The 17,218-nt window shown below is 40.9% G+C and overlaps 1 protein-coding gene and 1 long non-coding RNA gene across 2 annotated transcripts in view; both read right to left on the reverse strand.

The window, feature by feature from the left end:
• The window catches only part of LOC139762804 (uncharacterized), a 70,502-nt gene extending 69,043 nt beyond the window's left edge, over positions 1 to 1,459 (reverse strand). The window contains exon 1 of the mRNA XM_071687957.1: positions 1,179 to 1,459. Coding sequence (XP_071544058.1) covers positions 1,179 to 1,254 — 76 coding nt within the window. The 5' untranslated portion in view covers positions 1,255 to 1,459. The remainder of the gene's footprint in view (positions 1 to 1,178) is intronic.
• A 4,292-nt stretch (positions 1,460 to 5,751) lies between these two features.
• On the reverse strand, positions 5,752 to 16,961 carry LOC139762672 (uncharacterized). The gene is made up of 3 exons (XR_011715754.1): positions 16,852 to 16,961; positions 10,283 to 10,454; positions 5,752 to 9,728 (listed from the first exon to the last, which is right to left on the reverse strand). It is a non-coding gene; the product is annotated as an uncharacterized lncRNA (long non-coding RNA).
• Positions 16,962 to 17,218: the final 257 nt, after the last annotated feature.

Here is a 17,218-nt window from a genome sequence, read left to right on the forward strand (position 1 = left end):
CATAACTCCAGTCAATACAGTGATCATAGTTTTTAACGTAATTGAACAAGGCATTTGATTCTTATACCGTTCTTATACTATATCTATGTTGTTTAAATCTAACAGAACGATCCTTACCAGTCTGCCTAACATGAAACTTATCACAATTTCTACATGGCACTTTATAGATGCACCCAGGAGAATTTTCTAGTTGATTCCTGATTAAGATATTTTTTATTGTAGTATTGTTGCTAAAGGCAACATTTACATTAAATTATTTAAGCAACATGGGAATTAAAGTAAAATTATTATTAAAAGGGAGAACTAAAAGATTCTTGGTGTCAATGGGAGGTTTGGGCTCAACTCTATAATTTTTTTGCTAACTTCAGGGATTTATCAATGAAAGATCTTGGGTACTTTAACTTAGATCCAATAGAATATATCTTTTTAAACTCATCATCAATATACTCTAGACTGCAAATACGTAATACCCTAAGGAACATAGATTGAAATTATGATAATTTAACTCTGTCATGTTAAGATGAGTAATAATGGATATATGAGCATACATTGGTAGGTTTTCTGTATTTGCTAAACAAACATGTTTCCTTGCATGTTTAAGTTTAAGTTCTATGAATGTGCGCGTTCATATGCACTATATTCGTGTGTATATATATATATATATATATATATATATATATATATATATATATATATATATATATATATATATTTTTTTTTTTGTTTTGTTTTGTCGCTGTCTCCCGCGTTTGCGAGGTAGCGCAAGGAAACAGACGAAAGAAATGGCCCAACCCACCCCCATACACATGTATATACATACGTCCACACATGCAAATATACATACCTACACAGCTTTCCATGGTTTACCCCAAACGCTTCACATGCCCTGATTCAATCCACTGACAGCACGTCAACCCCGGTATACCACATCGATCCAATTCACTCTATTCCTTACCCTCCTGCATGTTCAGGCCCCGATCACACAAAACATATATACATGGGAGGGGGGCTGGAAATCCTCCCTTCTCTTTTTTCTTATTTTCCAAAAGAAGGAAAATACACACATACGTATGTATGCTAATGTTATCACTTATGAATTTATTGCGGTAGGCATTGTAGTACTGTATAACCGAAGCCCTCTCATACTTTATTCCTCATTCACCCTAATCGATACTCACTTAACCTGAAGAAACTGAGGGCCATGAGGGCGAGGATAACACTTAGCACTCGTTCCATGACTCTCGCAGGAGCCATTCCACAGTAGGTCCTCGTCTGTCTTTCCCACACTTTGCTTCTCTTTGTTCTTCCTCTTGCGTGCGTCCTCCAAGTCACAGAGCGAGGCAAAGAAGATTGTTCCAAAAGCTAGGCGAGAAGCGACGGTTTCACGAACGTGGCGGTGCAGTTATGCTGGTCTGGAGGGGGGATGGCAGAGAACGGGAGCGGTAGGTAGTGCCTCCGGTGGCTGCCGAGAGCTGACTGACTTGGGAGGGAGCCTGCCATCTGGCTCGCTACCGCCTTGCTCGCTACCGCCTCTCGCTACGCAAACTTCTATCCGACCCGGCGAACTGGTTTCATCAATCCTCTAACTACGCTTGACCCATGCGTTACGTTACATGCACGTCATACATTACCTGTGTACGACACCGCAGATGTACATGACACAAGAGATGAACAAAGCCTCTCACACCAGATGCGCAATCAACATTCTAATATCACCATACATCTCATACCATTCACACGTCACGAACTCGAAAGCATTGCTTTTCGCCACGACACCTCGCTGGCACACGCATATACTTTGTCATGTGTATATTTAGCAAAAACTTCATAGAACTTTTTGTTTCCAATACAAATAGACCTCCGTGATGCAGTAATTACGTCCCTTGATTGTGGCATATTTACGCACTGCCCAAGGTTGGGACTGCCCAGGTTCAAATCCTGATCTTAGCAGGCGATCCACAGTCCACCTAGCTGTTCCATCCGCTGCCAAATCAACTCCCAGGTATCTAAAACACTTCGCTTTCTCCAGTTTCTCTCCATTCAAACTTAAATCCCAATTTACTTGTCCCTCAACCCTACTAAACCTAATAACCTTGCTCTTATTCACATTTACTCTCAGCTTTCTTCTTTCACACACTTTACCAAACTCAGTCACCAGCTTCTGCAGTTTCTCACCCAAATCAGCCACCAGCGCTGTATCATCAAACAACTGACTCACTTCCCAAGCCCTCTCATCCACAACAGACTACATGCTTGCCCCTCTCTCCAAAACTCTTGCATTCACCTCCCTAACAACCCCATCCATGACAAATTAAACAACCATGGAGACATCGCTCACTCCTGCTGCAAACCGACACTCACTGAGAACCAATCACTTTCCTCTCTTCCTACACGTACACATGCCTTACATCCTCGATAAAAACTTTTCACTGCTTTTAGCAGCTTACTTCCCACACCATATACTATTAACACCTGCCACAGAGATTCTCTATCAATTCTATCATATTTCTTATCCAGATCCATAAATGCTACATACAAATCCATCTGTTTTTCTAAGTATTTCTCGCATATATTCTTCAAAGCAAGCACCTGATCCACACTTCCTCCACTACTTCTGAAATGTGTATGTATGTATATATGCGGGTGTGGGCGTTTATGTATATACATGTGTATGTGGGTGGGTTGAGCCTTATATATATACATATATATATATGTATATATATATATATATATATATATATATATATATATATTTATATATATATATATATATATATATATATATATATATATATATATATATATATATATATATATATATATATATATTATATTATATTTTATATTCTATTTATTTTGCTTTGTCGCTGTCTCCCGCGTTAGCGAGGTAGCGCAAGGAAACAGACGAAAGAATGGCCCAACCCGCCCACATACACATGCATATACATACACGTCCACAAACGCAAATATACATACCTATACATCTCAATGTACACATATATATACACACACAAACATATACATATCTACACATGTACATAATTCATACTGTCTGCCTTTATTTGTTCCCATCGCCACCTCGCCACACATGGAATAACATCCCTCTCCCCCCTCATGTGTACGAGGTAGCGCTAGGAAAAGACACCAAAGGCCCCATTCGTTCACACTCAGTCTCTAGCTGTCATGTAATAATGCACCGAAAACACACCTCCCTTTCCACATCCAGGCCCCACACACCTTTCCATGGTTTACCCCTGACGCTTCACATGCCCTGGTTCAATCCATTGACAGCACGTCGACCCCGGTATACCACATCGTTCCAATTCACTCTATTCCTTGCACGCCTTTCACCCTCCTGCATGTTCAGGCCCCGATCACTCAAAATCTTTTTCACTCCATCTATCCACCTCCAATTTGGTCTCCCACTTCTCCTCGTTCCCTGCACCTCCGACACATATATCCTCTTGGTCAATCTTTCCTCACTCATTCTCTCCATGTGACCAAACCATTTCAAAACACCCTCTTCTGCTCTCTCAACCTCACTCTTTTTATTTCCATACATCTCTCTTACCCTTACATTACTTACTCGATCAAACCACCTCACACCACATATTGTCCTCAAACATCTCATTTCCAACACATCCACCCTCCTGCGCACAACTCTATCCATAGCCCACGCCTCGCAACCATACAACATTGTTGGAACCACTATTCCTTCAAACATACCCATTTTTGCTTTCCGAGATAATGTTCTCGACTTCCAAACATTCTTCAAGGCTCCCAGAATTTTCGCCCCCTCCTCCACCCTATGATTCACTTCCGCTTCCATGGTTCCATCCGCTGCCAGATCCACTCCCAGATATCTAAAACACTTTACTTCCTCCAGCTTTCCCCATTCAAACTTACCTCCCAATTGACTAGACCCTCAACCCTACTGTACCTAATAACCTTGCTCTTATTCACATTTACTCTTAACTTTCTTCTTTCACACACTTTACCAAACTCAGTCACCAGCTTCTGCAGTTTCTCACATGAATCAGCCACCAGCGCTGTATCATCAGCGAACAACTGACTCACTTCCCAAGCTCTCTCATCCACAACAGACTTCATACTTGCCCCTCTTTCCAAAACTCTTGCATTCACCTCCCTAACAACCCCATCTATAAACAAATTAAACAACAATGGAGACATCACACACCCCTGCCGCAAACCTACATTCACTGAGAACCAATCACTTTCCTCTCTTCCTACACGTACACATGCCTTACATCCTCGATAAAAACTTTTCACTGCTTCTAACAACTTGCCACCCACACCATATATTCGTAAAACCTTCCACAGAGCATCTCTATCAACTCTATCATATGCCTTCTCCAGATCCATAAATGCTACATACAAATCCATTTGTTTTTCTAGGTATTTCTCACATACATTCTTCAAAGCAAACACCTGATCCACACATCCTCTACCACTTCTGAAACCACACTGCTCTTCCCCAATCTGATTCTCTGTACATGCCTTCACCCTCTCAATCAATACCCTCCCATACAATTTACCAGGAATACTCAACAAACTTATACCTTTGTAATTTCAGCACTCACTCTTATCCCCTTTGCCTTTGTACAATGGCACTATGCACGCATTCCGCCAATCCTCAGGCACCTCACCATGAATCATACATACATTAAATAACCTTACCAACCAGTCAACAATACAGTCACCCCCTTTTTTAATAAATTCCACTGCAATACCATCCAAACCTGCTGTCTTGCCAAATTTCATCTTCCGTAAAGCTTTTACTACCGCTTCTCTGTTTACCAAATCATTTTCCCTAACCCTTTCACTTTGCACACAATCTTGACCAAAACACCCTATATCTGCCACTCTATCATCAAACACATTCAACAAACCTTCAAAATACTCACTCCATCTCCCTCTCACATCACCACTACTTGTTATCACCTCCCCATTAGCCCCCTTCACTGAAGTTCCCATTTGCTCCCTTGTCTTACGCACTTTATTTACCTCCTTCCAAAACATCTTTTTATTCTCCCTAAAATTTAATGATACTCTCTCACCCCAACTCTCATTTGCCCTCTTTTTTATCTCTTGCACCTTTCTCTTGACCTCCTGCCTCTTTCTTTTATACCTCTCCCACTCATTTGCATCTTTTCCCTGCAAAAATCGTCCAAATGCCTCTCTCTTCTCTTTCACTAATACTCTTACTTCTTCATCCCACCACTCACTACCTTTTCTAATCAACCCACCTCCCACTCTTCTCATGCCACAAGCATCTTTCGCGCAAGCCATCACTGCTTCCCTAAATACATCCCATTCCTCCCCCACTCCCCTTACCTCCTTTGTTCTCACCTTTTTCCATTCTGTACTCAGTCTCTCCTGGTACTTCCTCACACAAGTCTCCTTCCCAAGCTCACTTAATCTCACCACTCTCTTCACCCTAACATTCTCTCTTCTTTTCTGAAAACCCATACAAATCTTCACCTTCGCCTCCACAAGATAATGATCAGACATCCCTCCAGTTGCACCTCTCAGCACATTAACATCCAAAAGTCTCTCTTTCGCGCGTCTATCAATTAACACGTAATCCAATAACGCTCTCTGACCATCTCTCCTACTTACATACGTATACTTATGTATATCTCGCTTTTTAAACCAGGTATATCTCGCTTTAAAAAGCGAGATATACCTGGAGGATATCCAACAGTAGGACTGAAATTTAATGATATTCAGTTAGAATCAGAATGTTTATTCGGAGAACAATATTAATAAGATACAGTTTCCTAAGATCTCCAACAAATGTTAGAATACAATATTTTCTTTTAGAAGGAATGACAAGTTGTGATATATCATTAGTACCATGTCATGAAATGGCATATAAATCATTGTAATTACACCAGCTACTCTGAAATTCTGCCATGGTAAAGCCGATTTTCATGAGAAAGAAGAGCAGCATAGAAGAACTAACTTATAGTATCTAGGCATACAATATTGGTACATAATTGAGGCATATAACTTAAGTACATTAATCTGGGAAGATACATTATTCTCTTCATAATGAATTATCATATAAAGATTTGCACTGTGCTCTTACAACATCCAAACAATCGTTTGTGTTGTAATCTTAATGGCAGTGACTCTCAGTTATTTCATTTTCATCATGCTCTCTTCAAGTTCAGCCGTGGAAATGTCAAACATGAGAAATGAAGGATTGAAAAAGAATGATTTAAGAGTGAATAGAAATTGACTTTACGACCAAGTAAAGAACGCCATCATCAAACTGAGCTCTTTTCATCTGGTTGACATTAAAGTATTTAATGTCGTCAAACAGTTAAAAATGGAGGTGTAGTAATTAAACAATGAATAAGATAAATGCAAGGACGAGGAATCACTTTCAGCTCAGTTACTTTAGTTTCATATTGCCTAAGGCTTGCTGATCGAATACAGAATACGACAGAGGATGTTCATTTGTTCTCACCTAGACTACGTATGTAAACGCTAGAACGATTCTGTGCTTAGAGAATTTGACAGATTAATTCTGTTCAAAGAATATAGACCGGGAGTATTACTTTGCCTGGTAAATCATAAGTTTTTATAGCAATTGCCAAGGTAATAATGCATATTTAGTAAAGTTAATGGCAGAAATTATGGAGCCCCACATTTTTTTGCACAAATCATTTACAGGCCCTTTGTTTGATCACATTTTGATTTGGTCATCTTAATCTTATTCAGTAAATTAAGCTATTTGGTCACCCTCATCCGATTCAATAATATGAATTAGCTGTAAAAGAATACACCTTCCTCTACTTGAGAGAGAGAGAGAGAGAGAGAGAGAGAGAGAGAGAGAGAGAGAGAGAGAGAGAGAGAGAGAGATTTGGAAGTTAGAGTCCACCTCTGGGGGAGTACTTGAAAAGTAGAAGTTAAAAGGTTATGTCAAAAACCAAAGTCATTAGGTGCAGAACGGTGAAGAAACATGATGGGTTGAGTGTGAGTTTGAGGCGGGGAAGTTTGGAAGAGGAAGTGGAGTTCTGTAGATAACTGAGAGTGGATATGGCAACGTATGGAAGTACGGGAGCTGAAGTGAGGCACGGCGTGGGGGAAGGGGCAAAGGATTCACTGGCAAGGAAGAAAAAGCCAGCACCTGTTAGTGCAAAAACAGATGTGTGTGAATGTATGTATCTCCAACGGTGTTGTGTGAGTACGAGAATTTGGTCCTGATTGCCAGAACAGAAGAGGTGGTGGATGTGTTGGAAATGAAGGCTATGAAATGAGGTGAGATGAGGTAGTCAGCGAAGTCTGATTGAGAAATATTAACAAGGTAGGCTGAAATGATTTAGACGTATACAAAAAATAAGTAAAGAATATTTGACAGAAGCTGAGGGGGGTTGGAAGAGGGGAATGTGTAGGAGATAGAAGGATGAAGGGAAGGATAAAGGGATAGAATGCCGGCGCCTGAGGATGAGGATGAGAAGGGTTCATTGGATAGAGCAAATTGGAACCATGCGTCATATGGGAGACGACGATGTAGCCAGAAGAAACCACGGAACTGCTATGTGGGGTTTGGTTGTGGATAGTGGGCTTTGGTTTCAACAAGAGTCTTGATGCGAGCAAATGAGGTCGATGTTTGATCTCTTCTTGTTTATCTCTCCAAAGTAAAAAAAAAAATGTAATACAAATAAAAAAAAGAGTCCGTATGGTAAAGCAAAACCAGTTATAATGTCCGGTTTTTTTTTTTTTTCGAAATGGAGACCATTGATGAACTAATCATTATCTTTTCCAGAAACAGATACCTTAAAAACTTTCAAAAGACCTTCATCGCAAATTGGTTAAGCAAGTAAGAGGTTACTAAGTAAAAGAGAGAAAAAAGAAAAAGAAACCAATACTGAATTTCACCTTTTTAGGTTCTTGATCATGATGGACGGTATATAGTAACACCCCTTTTGTGCACATTTTATATTCAAAATCAGTTATTTATATCATCAGTCTAGCGAGTTACTATCTAAAGCTATTAGCTAAAGCTTAATCGTTCCTTTTCCTGATTTAAATTGATCTGTCACTGCTAGATACGTTGCCCCAGACAGTGACCTCCCACCCTTTATAATCCTAGGTATCTATCATCTCTTTAGAGGTCTCTACGTAAGTGCAAAAGGCACAGGAGTTTTCTAGCATGTATATGAGCCTACGTCATTGTGGGTAATCATTTCAAATACAACATCGATAAAGACCGATTAAAAGAATAACTCTTTTAAGATATTTCTCACTTCAAATTCTTTCTAGATGGAACCAATGAACTTTCAGTGATTTGTAAGATTCTCTTATAAAAAACAGGCGTAGACACATTGACTTACAGAGCCTGAGAGGGATAAATGAATATGAAAGTCAATGTTAAAAAAATCACGTGCACCAATGGTGTAAAATACAGATCATATTCGAGTAACTGAACATTGGAAACAATATTGGAGAATGATGATAGTCAGGGCACACGGTTAAGATCGTCATGTAATCTGAGACAAGTGAAAAGAGGTAAGACTGGAAAGGTGTTTTGGTGGTTATCGACACGAGAACTCTTGGAATTTTGTTCCACTGGATATTCAGATGGATGCGATAAGAATACGAATACTAAATGAAGGCTCAGATGGCTACTGTGGTGGATGACGAGAGGAGCACAACTGGAAGATGGTTCAGATGGTGACTATGATAGTGGGTAAAACAAGCACAACTGGAAGATGGTTCAGATGGTTTCTCCAAAAGCTGGTGATACAAGCAACACTGGAAGATGGTTCAGATGGTTACTCCAATAGCTGGTGATACAAGCAACACTGGAAGATGGTTCAGATGGTTGCTCTGATAGCTGGTGATACAAACAACACTGGAAGATGGTTCAGATGGTTACTCCAATAGCTGGTGATACAAGCAATACTGGAAGATGGTTCAGATGGTTTCTCCAATAGCTGGTGATACAAGCAATACTGGAAGATGGTTCAGATGGTTTCTCCAATAGCTGGTAAAACAAGCAATACTGGAAGATGGTTCAGATGGTTTCTCCAATAGCTGGTGATACAAACAACACTGGAAGATGGTTCAGATGGTTGCTCTGATAGCTGGTGATACAAACAACACTGGAAGATGGTTCAGATGGTTACTCCAATAGCTGGTGATACAAGCAACACTGGAAGATGGTTCAGATGGTTTCTCCAATAGCTGGTGATACAAAACACTGGAAGATGGTTCAGATGGTTGCTCTGATAGCTGGTGATACAAGCAACACTGGAAGATGGTTCAGATGGTTACTCTGATGAATAACAAGAAGGGAAAAATTGAAAAAAAAAAAATGAATGGCTATAGTATTTTCTTTGATGGGTGGCAACAGGAGCAGCTAAGAACAAACGCTCACTCTAGATAGAGAGATGATTACTGGAGAGCGTACCTCACTATGATCTTAGTTTCAAACAAAGAGACAAAAATTGAAATATCATGCGAAGTTAGCCAAGGCGGGTACACTATCATGATGACTGAGCGAAGACAACACCACCTGAAGATATTGAAGCTTGGTTAGTGTGTTATATATGGACGGCAGAAAAGCCACTGGAGGAGGAACATGACCAGGACCGATCCTCCAGCAGACATGAAGCAAGGCCCGACCACCACAAGCGGAGTTTGGTACACGTATGTTTCAGTTGGATCGAACCATTCCTCCGTCGTGCAGTTGGCTGCAGAAACAGAAACACATTAGCCATTAATCTAGTTTGTTTTATCATGAAATGAAACATTACTGTCGTGAGTCACAAGGTATTCATAAGGTATAGTCTACAATAACTACTTAATGGGCAAAATGTGATGAGGCCAAGGAGAATATTGCACAGAGATGTACAACTCTCTCTCTCTCTCTCTCTCTCTCTCTCTCTCTCTCTCTCTCTCTCTCTCTCTCTCTCTCTCTCTCTCTCTCTCTCTCTCTCTCACTTGTTTTCGAGATATGAGCTGAGGTCCATAAGCCATCGGTACGGAGACGATATCCGATGAAGACGAAAATATGAAATAAAGATTTTTATGCAATTCTCACCTCTGTAGTTGTAATGGTAGTATGCCATTCTCACCTCTGTAGTTGTAATGGTAGTATGCCATTCTCACCTCTGTAGTTGTAATGGTAGTATGCCATTCTCACCTCTGTAGTTGTAATGGTAGTATGCCATTCTCACCTCTGTAGTTATAATGGTAGTATGCCATTCTCACCTCTGTAGTTGTAATGGTAGTATGCCATTCTCACCTCTGTAGTTGTAATGGTAGTATGCAATGCCGGTCATGATGGAGCCGATGAGGTAGATGATGGAGCAGGAGAAGATGACTATGATGATGAGAAATCGCGTCCCACACCAACCCTCATTCTTGTCCTTCCTGATCTCACCTTCCTGCACGTTATACAAGCCTTCCGAAACCATCTGCCAGGGAAGATGCTGTCCGTTACTCAAGTCATGGCCTACATGTTTGGTTACAAGCAATACTGGGAATGCAGCCACGGAAGATGATAAGGGATGTGGGTGAGTGTGGTGTTTGGCTCCATAACTCGAATTTATAAAACACCGTCGGGGAATATATCTTAAAAAGAAAAAAACTCATCTCTGATGATGCCCTCTCATTCTGAACCCACTCCTCAGTGTTGCTAGGACCTCTCATTCTGAACCCACTCCTCAGTGTTGCTAGGACCTCTCATTCTGAACCCACTCCTCAGTGTTGCTAGGACCTCTCATTCTGAACCCACTCCTCAGTGTTGCCAGGACCTCTCATTCTGAACCCACTCCTCAGCGTTGCCATATGACTCAAATGAGCTCCCTTGGTTCCATTTGCTACCACGTCCACTCACAAGTAAGTAGAATACTTCACTTCATTTGCGTTTTACCCATTAAGATTCACACACTAATCAACCTGTGTGTCTCAGCTTCAAAACCTAATAACATTGTGTTAGTTCATATTTTCTTTCGACATACGACATTCAAACACTCATGGATTGTGAAAACAACAACTTCAGTTTCTCAAATATATAAATTCCCATGCGTGGCAGGCGGAAGCGCTAACGATATGGGCGATCATAACCAGAATTAGCGCTCAAACCTGCCATACAGGAGTCCCGGACTCGAGCCTGGCTGTTGGGGGTTTGTATGTTTATAGAAGTGCGCGTTCATATGCACTATGTTCATATATATATATATATATATATATATATATATATATATATATATATATATATATATATATATATATATATATATATATATATATTTTCGCTGTCTCCCGCGTTTGCGAGGTAGCGCAAGGAAACAGACGAAAGAAATGGCCCAACCCACCCCCATACACATGTATATACATACGTCCACACACGCAAGTATACATAGCTACACAGCTTTCCATGGTTTACCCCAGACGCTTCACATGCCCTGATTCAATCCACTGACACCACGTCAACCCCGGTATACCACATCAATCCAATTCACTCTATTCCTTACCCTTCTTTCACCCTCCTGCATGTTCAGGCCCCGATCACACAAAATCTTTTTCACTACATCTTTCCACCTCCAATTTGGTCTCCCACTTCTCCTCGTTCCCTCCACCTCCGACACATATATCCTCTTGGTCAATCTTTCCTCACTCATTCTCTCCATGTGCCCAAACCATTTCAAAACACCCTCTTCTGCTCTCTCAACAACGCTCTTTTAATTTCCACACATCTCTCTTACCCTTACGTTACTTACTCGATCAAACCACCTCACACCACACATTGTCCTCAAACATCTCATTTCCAGCACATCCATCCTCCTGCGCACAACTCTATCCATAGCCCACGCCTCGCAACCATACAACATTGTTGGAACCACTATTCCTTCAAACATACCCATTTTTGCTTTCCGAGATAATGTTCCCGACTTCCACACATTCTTCAAGGCTCCCAGGATTTTCGCCCCCTCCCCCACCCTATGATCCACTTCCGCTTCCATGGTTCCATCCGCTACCAGATCCACTCCCAGATATCTAAAACACTTTACTTCCTCCAGTTTTTCTCCATTCAGACTTACCTCCCAATTGACTTGACCCTCAACCCTACTGTACCTAACTACCTTGCTCTTATTCACATTTACTCTTAACTTTCTTCTTTCACACACTTTACCAAACACAGTCACCAGCTTCTGCAGTTTCTCACATGAATCAGCCACCAGCGCTGTATCATCACCGAACAACAACTGACTCACTTCCCAAGCTCTCTCATCCCCAACAGACTTCATACTTGCCCCTCTTTCCAAAACTCTTGCATTCACCTCCCTAACAACCCCATCCATAAACAAATTAAACAACCATGGAGACATCACACACCCCTGCCGCAAACCTACATTCACTGAGAACCAATCACTTTCCTCTCTTCCTACACGTACACATGCCTTACATCCTCGATAAAAACTTTTCACTGCTTCTAACAACTTGCCTCCCTCACCATATATTCTTAATACCTTCCACAGAGCATCTCTATCAACTCTATCATATGCCTTCTCCAGATCCATAAATGCTACATACAAATCCATATATATATATATATATATATATATATATATATATATATATATATATATATATATATATATATATATATATATATATATATATATGTGTGTTTTATGGTTAAGTGCCTGAGGATTGGCGAAACGACATTGTACAAAGTGCTATTGTACATAGTGCCATTCTACATAGGCAAAGGGGATAAGAGTGAGTGCTCAAATTGCAGAGGTATAATTGTGTTCAGTATTCCTGGGAAATTATATGGGAGGGTATTGATTGAGAGGGTGAAGGCATGTACAGAGCATCAGATTGGGGCAGAGCAGTGTGGTTTCAGAAGTGGTAGAGGATGTGTGGATCAGGTGCTTGCTTTGAAGAATGTATGTGAGAAATACTCAGAAAAACAGATGGATTAGTACGTATCATTTATGGATCTGGAGAAGGCATATGATAGAGTTGATAGAGATGCTCTGTGAAAGGTATTAAGAGTATATGGTTTGGTAGGTAAGTTGCTTGAAGCAGTGAAAAGTTTCTATCTAGGATGTAAGACATGTGTACTGGTAGGAAAAGAGGAAAGTGACTGGTTCCCAGAGAGTGTCTGTTTGCGGAGGGGTGCCTGATGTCTCCATGGTTGTCTAATTTGTTTATGGATTGGGAGGTTAGGGAGGTAAATGCAAGAGTCTTGAAGAGAGGGGCAAGTATGCAGTCTCTTGTGGATGAAAGGTCTTGGGAAGTGAGTTAGTTGTTGTTTGCTGATGATAAAGCGGTGATGGCTTATTCGGGTGAGAAATTGCAGAAGTTGGTGACTGAGTTTGGTAAAGTGTGTGAAAGAAGAAAGCTGAGAGTAAAAGTTAATAAGAGCAAGGTTATTAGGTTCAGTAGGGTTGAGGGACAAGTCAATTGTGAGGTAAATTTAAATAGAGAAAAACTGGAGGAAGTGAAGTGTTTTAGATATCTGCGAGTGGATTTGGCAGCGGATGGAACCATGGAATGGGAAGTGAGTCACAGGGCGGGGGAGGGGGCGAAGGTTCTGGGAGCGTTGAGAAATGTGTGGAAGTCGAGAACTTTATCTCCGAGAGCAAAACTAGGTTGTTTGAAGGAATAGTGGTTCCAACAATATTGTATGGTGGTGAGGCATGAGCTATGGATAGGGTTGTGCGGAGGAGGTTGGATGTGTTGGAAATGCGATGTTTGAGGACAATATGTGGTGTGAGGTGGTTTGATCGAGTAAGTAATAATAGGGTAAAAGAGATGTGTGGTGATAAAAAGGAGTATGCTTGAGAGAGCAGGGGAGGGCGTATGGAGATGGTTTGGTCACATGGAGAGAATGAGTGAGGAAAGATTGACAAAGAGGATATATTTGTCAGAGTTGGAGGGAACGAGAAGTGGGAGACCAAATTGGAGGTTGAAAGATGGAGTGAAAAAGATTTTGAGCAATTGGGCCATAACATACAGGAGGGAGAAAGGCGTGCATGGAATAGAGTGAATTGGTATACCGGAGTCGACGTGCTGTCAGTGGATTGAACCAGGATATATGAAGCTTCTGGGTTAAACCATGGATAGTTTTGTGAGGCCTGGATGTGGAAAGGGAGCTGTGGTTTCGGTGCATTACGCGTGACAGTAGAGACTGTGTGCGAAGGAATGTGGCCTTTGTTGTCTTTTCTTAGCGCTACCTCGCGCGCACGTAAGGAGAGGGGGGGGTGCTATTTCATGTGTGGCGGGGATGGCGGCGGGAATGGATGAAGGCAGCCTGTATGAATACGCACATGTGTATATATGTATATGTCCGTGTATATATATATATATATATATATATATATATATATATATATATATATATATATATATATATATATATATGTGTGTGTGCGTGTGTGTGTGTGGTGTGAGGTGGTTTGATCGAGTAAGTAATGTAAGGGTAAGAGAGATGTGTGAAAATAAAAGGAGCGTGGTTGAGAGAGCAGAAGAGGGTGTTTTGAAATGGTTTGGGCACATGGAGAGAATGAGTGAGGAAAGATTGACCAAGAGGATATATGTGTCGGAGGTGGAGGGAACGAGGAGAAGTGGGAGACCAAATTGGAGGTGGAAAGATAGAGTGAAAAAGATTTTATGTGATCGGGGCCTGAACTTGCAGGAGGGTGAAAGGAGGGCAAGGAATAGAGTGAATTGGATCGATGTGGTATACCGGGGTTGACGTGCTGTCAGTGGATTGAATCAGGGCATGTGAAGCGTCTGGGGTAAACCATGGAAAGCTGTGTAGGTATGTATATTTGCGTGTGTGGACGTATGTATATACATGTGTAATATATATATATATATATATATATATATATATATATATATATATATATATATATATATATATATATATATATATATATTCTTTTCTTCTTTCTTTTAAACTATTCGCCATTTCTCGCGTTAGCGAGGTAGCGTTAAGAACAGAGGACTGGGGCTTTGTGGAATATCCTCACATGGCCCCCCTCTGTTCCTTCTTTTGGAAAATTAAAAAAAAAAAAACGAGAGGGGAGGAATTCCAGCCTCCCGCTCCCTCCCCTTTTAGTCGCCTTCTACGACACGCAGGGAATACGTGGGAAGTATTCTTAATCCCCTATCCCCATATATATATATATATATATATATATATATATATGTGTGTGTGTGTGTGTGTGTGTGTGTGTGTGTGTATGGGCTTGCCCAGAAAAAGTAAGAAAAAGCTCGTCAAATACGCCAGAGGTAGTCCGGGTGGCCAATGAGTACCACCGCCTCTGATTGGCTGTCCGAAACATCCGCTCTCACTGATTGGTTGCTATTCGTAGCTCCCACCCCTTATCGTCTGTCACAATCCTTGCTTCTCTTGTCCTTGCTAACCTGAGGAACCCTTCCCGGTGATTTGGAGATTTGTAAGAAAGAACAGGAAGCAAATATTATACAGAATGGCTCGGAGAAGAAGGATTAAGTAGGATATATATATATATATATATATATATATATATATATATATATATATATATATATATATATATATATATATATATATATATACATATATTACAGAGGTATAAGTTTGTTGAGTATTCCTGGTAAATCATATGGGAGGGTATTGATTGAGAGGGTGAAGGCATGTACAGAGCATCAGATTGGGGAAGAGCAGTGTGGTTTCAGAAGTGGTAGAGGATGTGTGGATCAGGTGTTTGCTTTGAAGAATGTATGTGAGAAATACTTAGAAAAGCAAATGGATTTGTATGTAGCATTTATGGATCTGGAGAAGGCATATGATAGAGTTGATAGGGATGCTCTGTGGAAGGTATTAAGAATATATGGTGTGGGAGGCAAGTTGTTAGAAGCAGTGAAAAGTTTTTATCGAGGATGTAAGGCATGTGTACGTGTAGGAAGAGAGGAAAGTGACGTACCAGGGAATGTGAAGCGTGTGGGGTATACCACGGAAAGTTTTGTGGGGCCTAGATGTGGAAAGGGAGCTGTGGTTTCGACGTACCTGGTCGACGTACCAGGGAATGTGAAGCGTGTGGGGTATACCACGGAAAGTTTTGTGGGGCCTAGATGTGGAAAGGGAGCTGTGGTTTCGTTGCATTACACATGTCAGCTAGAGACTGTGTGTGAACGAATGTGGCCTTTGTTGTCTTTTCTTAGCGCTACCTCGCGCGCGCGGGGGGAGGGCGGTGCCATTTCACGTGTGGCGGGGTGGCGGTGAAATTGGATGAAGGCAGCAAGTATGAATATGTACATGTGTATATATGTATATGTCTGTGTATGTATATGTATGTATATACTGAAATGTGTAGGTATGTATATGTGCGTGAGTGGGCATTTATGTATATACATGTGTGCGTGCGTGGGTTGGACCATTTTTTTCGTGTTCCCTTGCACTACCTCGCTAACGCGGGAGACAGCGACAAAGTATAACAAAAAAGATAGAACTATTTGAATTCATAAATCTGGATACAGCATGCCTTTCTCGTATTACAAGAATAAAAGACATACCTTCAGGCTCTAGATAGTGAATGGAGACTAGAGTTTTCAAGTTATTGGTCATTTTTCTATATAGATTCTGGTTACAGTGGAATCTCTCGTAGAAATTGAAAGAAGAAAACGGTTTTACGAAGGAAAGCAATGTAGGGTATATAAGTAATAAAGGGAAGGTTACGGTTAATGACACTTGTAGATGGAGGATGTGAATATCACGTTAGGAGGAAGGCTGCAATAGCAGTAGCAATTAAGGTCACTGTTATTGGCAAGAAATGCGACTGCAGGAGACGCCAGAGGTATTAGACATACCGTTGATTATGGAGGGACTGTTGATTCGGCCGTCCTCAGCACAGGTCAATCGTGTACTGGTGTCACAACTCATGTCCACAATCTCCAACAGGATGCTTCAACGATAGTGGCCAGAAAGTCGGTGTCAGTAAGCGTTTTTTTAGGTTTTCTTTTCATATTCTACGATACAATGAATCTAAATGGACATGGAATATAAAATTATAGAGAAACAGATGTATTCATGATATCAATTATTAACTAAGACCATACAACAGTTGAAACTCTGGGGAAGTTTAATCTTAAGCATTATCTCTGGTATATCCTGTTGTAACTGTCGCCACACCGTCCCGTCCTGTGTCCAGTGTTGAACTTCTACCACAGATGCCGC

This window comes from Panulirus ornatus, chromosome 44 (genome assembly GCF_036320965.1).
Source record: "Panulirus ornatus isolate Po-2019 chromosome 44, ASM3632096v1, whole genome shotgun sequence".
Classification (NCBI taxonomy): Eukaryota; Metazoa; Arthropoda; class Malacostraca; order Decapoda; family Palinuridae; genus Panulirus; species Panulirus ornatus.